The 2,357-nt window shown below is 37.2% G+C and overlaps 1 protein-coding gene across 1 annotated transcript; it reads right to left on the bottom strand.

The window, feature by feature from the left end:
• Window positions 1-2,357, bottom strand: LOC126661344 (uncharacterized). The gene is made up of 5 exons (XM_050355173.2): window positions 1,897-2,357; window positions 1,460-1,780; window positions 936-1,359; window positions 670-783; window positions 1-566 (listed from the first exon to the last, which is right to left on the bottom strand). The coding sequence occupies exons 1-5, from the start codon at window positions 2,167-2,169 to the stop codon at window positions 472-474; spliced, it is 1,227 nt and encodes a 408-aa protein (XP_050211130.1). The 5' UTR covers window positions 2,170-2,357; the 3' UTR covers window positions 1-471.

Genomic DNA, 2,357 nt, shown 5'->3' with positions numbered 1-2,357 from the left:
TAAATAGAAAAACAAATTTCTTTATTATAATTTGAATTTTGAAGGGATAATACAAAAGAAGCATAAAAAGGTTGTGCATTGATTCCCCAATATTTGAACAACCTCCAAAATGTTTACCTAAATAAAACATAATTAGATTTATCCCCCAAAATCCAAAACAAAAGGACTTCACTTTCCTTGATAAACATAATTAACCCACTTAATTATTACAATAATAATACCAACCCACTCTATTCACTACTGTAAAACTACTAATCCTACTACTAAAATACTATATTTGCTTCACTTTCAATTTTTCACCTAAAAACTGATGCAAACTTCCAAAAAAACCCTGGAATTTTCTTATTTTGCCTTCTTTAATCCCTTTACCTATAATTAGTACCAAAATACCACAAAAACCCTATTAGATACCTAAACTTTCTGTACTTTTTTTCTTGCTGCTTAATTTCTTTAACTTTGTCCAACCAAACCCTAATAAGTCCATTCTTGAGGCAGACGTACTTCATCATGGCGTAAATTTCTCTTCTGCTGTGCTAAAATTGCATTTCTTCTTGCCATCAACAAATCTACAGTAAAAATTTCAAAAAATAAGTTAAGTTAAAATAAAGTAATTTAAAGAGAATGAATTAACCCGTGATTTTAATTAAAAAAAAATAGGGTTTTCATTACCATAATCAGAGGGAAAACCAGAGTTAAAACGTGGCTGAGCTTGAGCATTCATGTCCTCAAAATTTAAATTCAAAGCTTGAACTACTTTAGCTGGTAATAATACCGTTGAGCAAGCTGAAGAAAAAAATTAAATCAAGAAAATTAGATTAAAAAATGGTTTAAAATGATAATACAAAATCAAGATTCAAGAAACGAGTTAAGTCAGTGTTAATGATAATACAAAATCAAGATTCAAGAAGCGAGTTAACTCAGTGTTGTATACTAACCGGACTTTTTCTTGGGTTCAGATGGAATATTGTTGTTGACACCATATCTACGTGGCAAGAAAACACCAGTGCCAGCGCATTCTTTTTTAGTTGTATTACCAGATCCGCCGAGAACGACGGCTTTCATGGCGGAGCAAGACTGGGGGTGGGGGTGGGGGTGGTGGTGGTGGTGGTTTGGTTGAGCTTGAGCTTGGCTTGGCCATGCAGCAGACTGAGAGAAGCCCAAATGACGCGCGCATCTGCCTCTGGTCGGGATTTGTTGCTGGTAGTGAGAGTGGCACTGCGGCTGAGACTGGTGGTGGTGGTGGCTGTGGTGCGGCGGAGCTTGGTGGTAGTTCAGTTTGTTCACTTGCTGCTGCTGTCTAGCCCAAACTGAAGCGCAATGTTGCTTCAGCATTTGCTCATTTCTTAGCTGAGAATGGTACTGTTCAACAAACAAGAAAATAAAAATCCCATTTAACACACCAAAACATAAATTTTCTTGGTAACCAAACAACATTTTCTTTCTTTAAAATGTATATTACCTGATTCATTTGGGATACAGACAGACCAAGATTCTGGTTAGGGTAAAACCCAGCAGTGTTCTGATTTTTCAACTGAGTTTCTTGATTTTGAGCCCTTATAGAGTTCAAGAAACCCTTTTCTTGAAAAATATTACCCTCATTAATCATTTTCAACCTAGCAACTTGACCGGCGGCTGCGTAAATCAGATCCCACGTGTCATCTTTTAGCTCAAAAGGTGTCGCCGGCGGTGACAGAACTCCGTTTGGACTGCCATTGTTGGAGACTGGCCAGCTTCCGATTCCACTCAGTGTTGACTCGGGTGACCCAGCTGCAGCCCACTTCTGAAATTCAAAAAAAAACAGTTAAAACTCAAAACTAACTAATACCCACTTCAAGAAACAGTATAAAAAATCGAAACAGCTAACCGGGTATTTATAATTTTTTATTTTAAGTTTACCTCCGGTTTAAGAGTGAGTTGCTGAGTGAGTCTACGAGTTAACCCAGCAAGAAAATCATCCTCATCGCTACTTTCAGTCTCAGTTGAGCCAATAACAGACTCGTCCGGGGAAGTTACAGAGGTAGACGAACAGGCAAAAGAGTCAAACTCGTAAGGAAACTCAGTAGGAAAACTAAAACTCGGTTTCTTGAACTCAGGTAAAGTAAAGTTCTCTTTTCCCATTTCAAGAAACTGACTCGGTAGCCACGACTCAGCTTCTTTAGCAGAACCCATTACGAAAAAGCCACTAAAAATTTTGTTTTCAAGAAAAAAGAAGAGAGAAGATTTTGAAATGAGAGTGAGTTGCTGGTAGAGGAAGATTTAATAATGAGTGAGTTAGCTAGGTTTTTGCAGAGTTCAGAGGGGCCCAAAAAAAGTGGGAAATTTTATAAAAAGAAAGAAAATTTAAATAAAGAGTGTGT

Source organism: Mercurialis annua, linkage group LG8 (assembly GCF_937616625.2).
Source record: "Mercurialis annua linkage group LG8, ddMerAnnu1.2, whole genome shotgun sequence".
NCBI classification, from domain to species: domain Eukaryota; kingdom Viridiplantae; phylum Streptophyta; class Magnoliopsida; order Malpighiales; family Euphorbiaceae; genus Mercurialis; species Mercurialis annua.
Note: the sequence above shows the minus strand (reverse complement) of the source record. Positions and strands in the feature narration are given on the sequence as shown.

Excerpts from the sequence above, each read along its gene's own strand:
- LOC126661344 (XM_050355173.2), bottom strand. The coding sequence starts at position 2,169 with ATGGGTTCTGCTAAAGAAGCTGAGTCGTGGCTACCGAGTCAGTTTCTT. Across the intron at positions 1,781-1,896 it reads AACTCACTCTTAAACCGGAG|AAGTGGGCTGCAGCTGGGTC; the intron begins GTAAACTTAAAA and ends TTTGAATTTCAG. Across the intron at positions 1,360-1,459 it reads CTGTATCCCAAATGAATCAG|TACCATTCTCAGCTAAGAAA; the intron begins GTAATATACATT and ends TTTGTTGAACAG.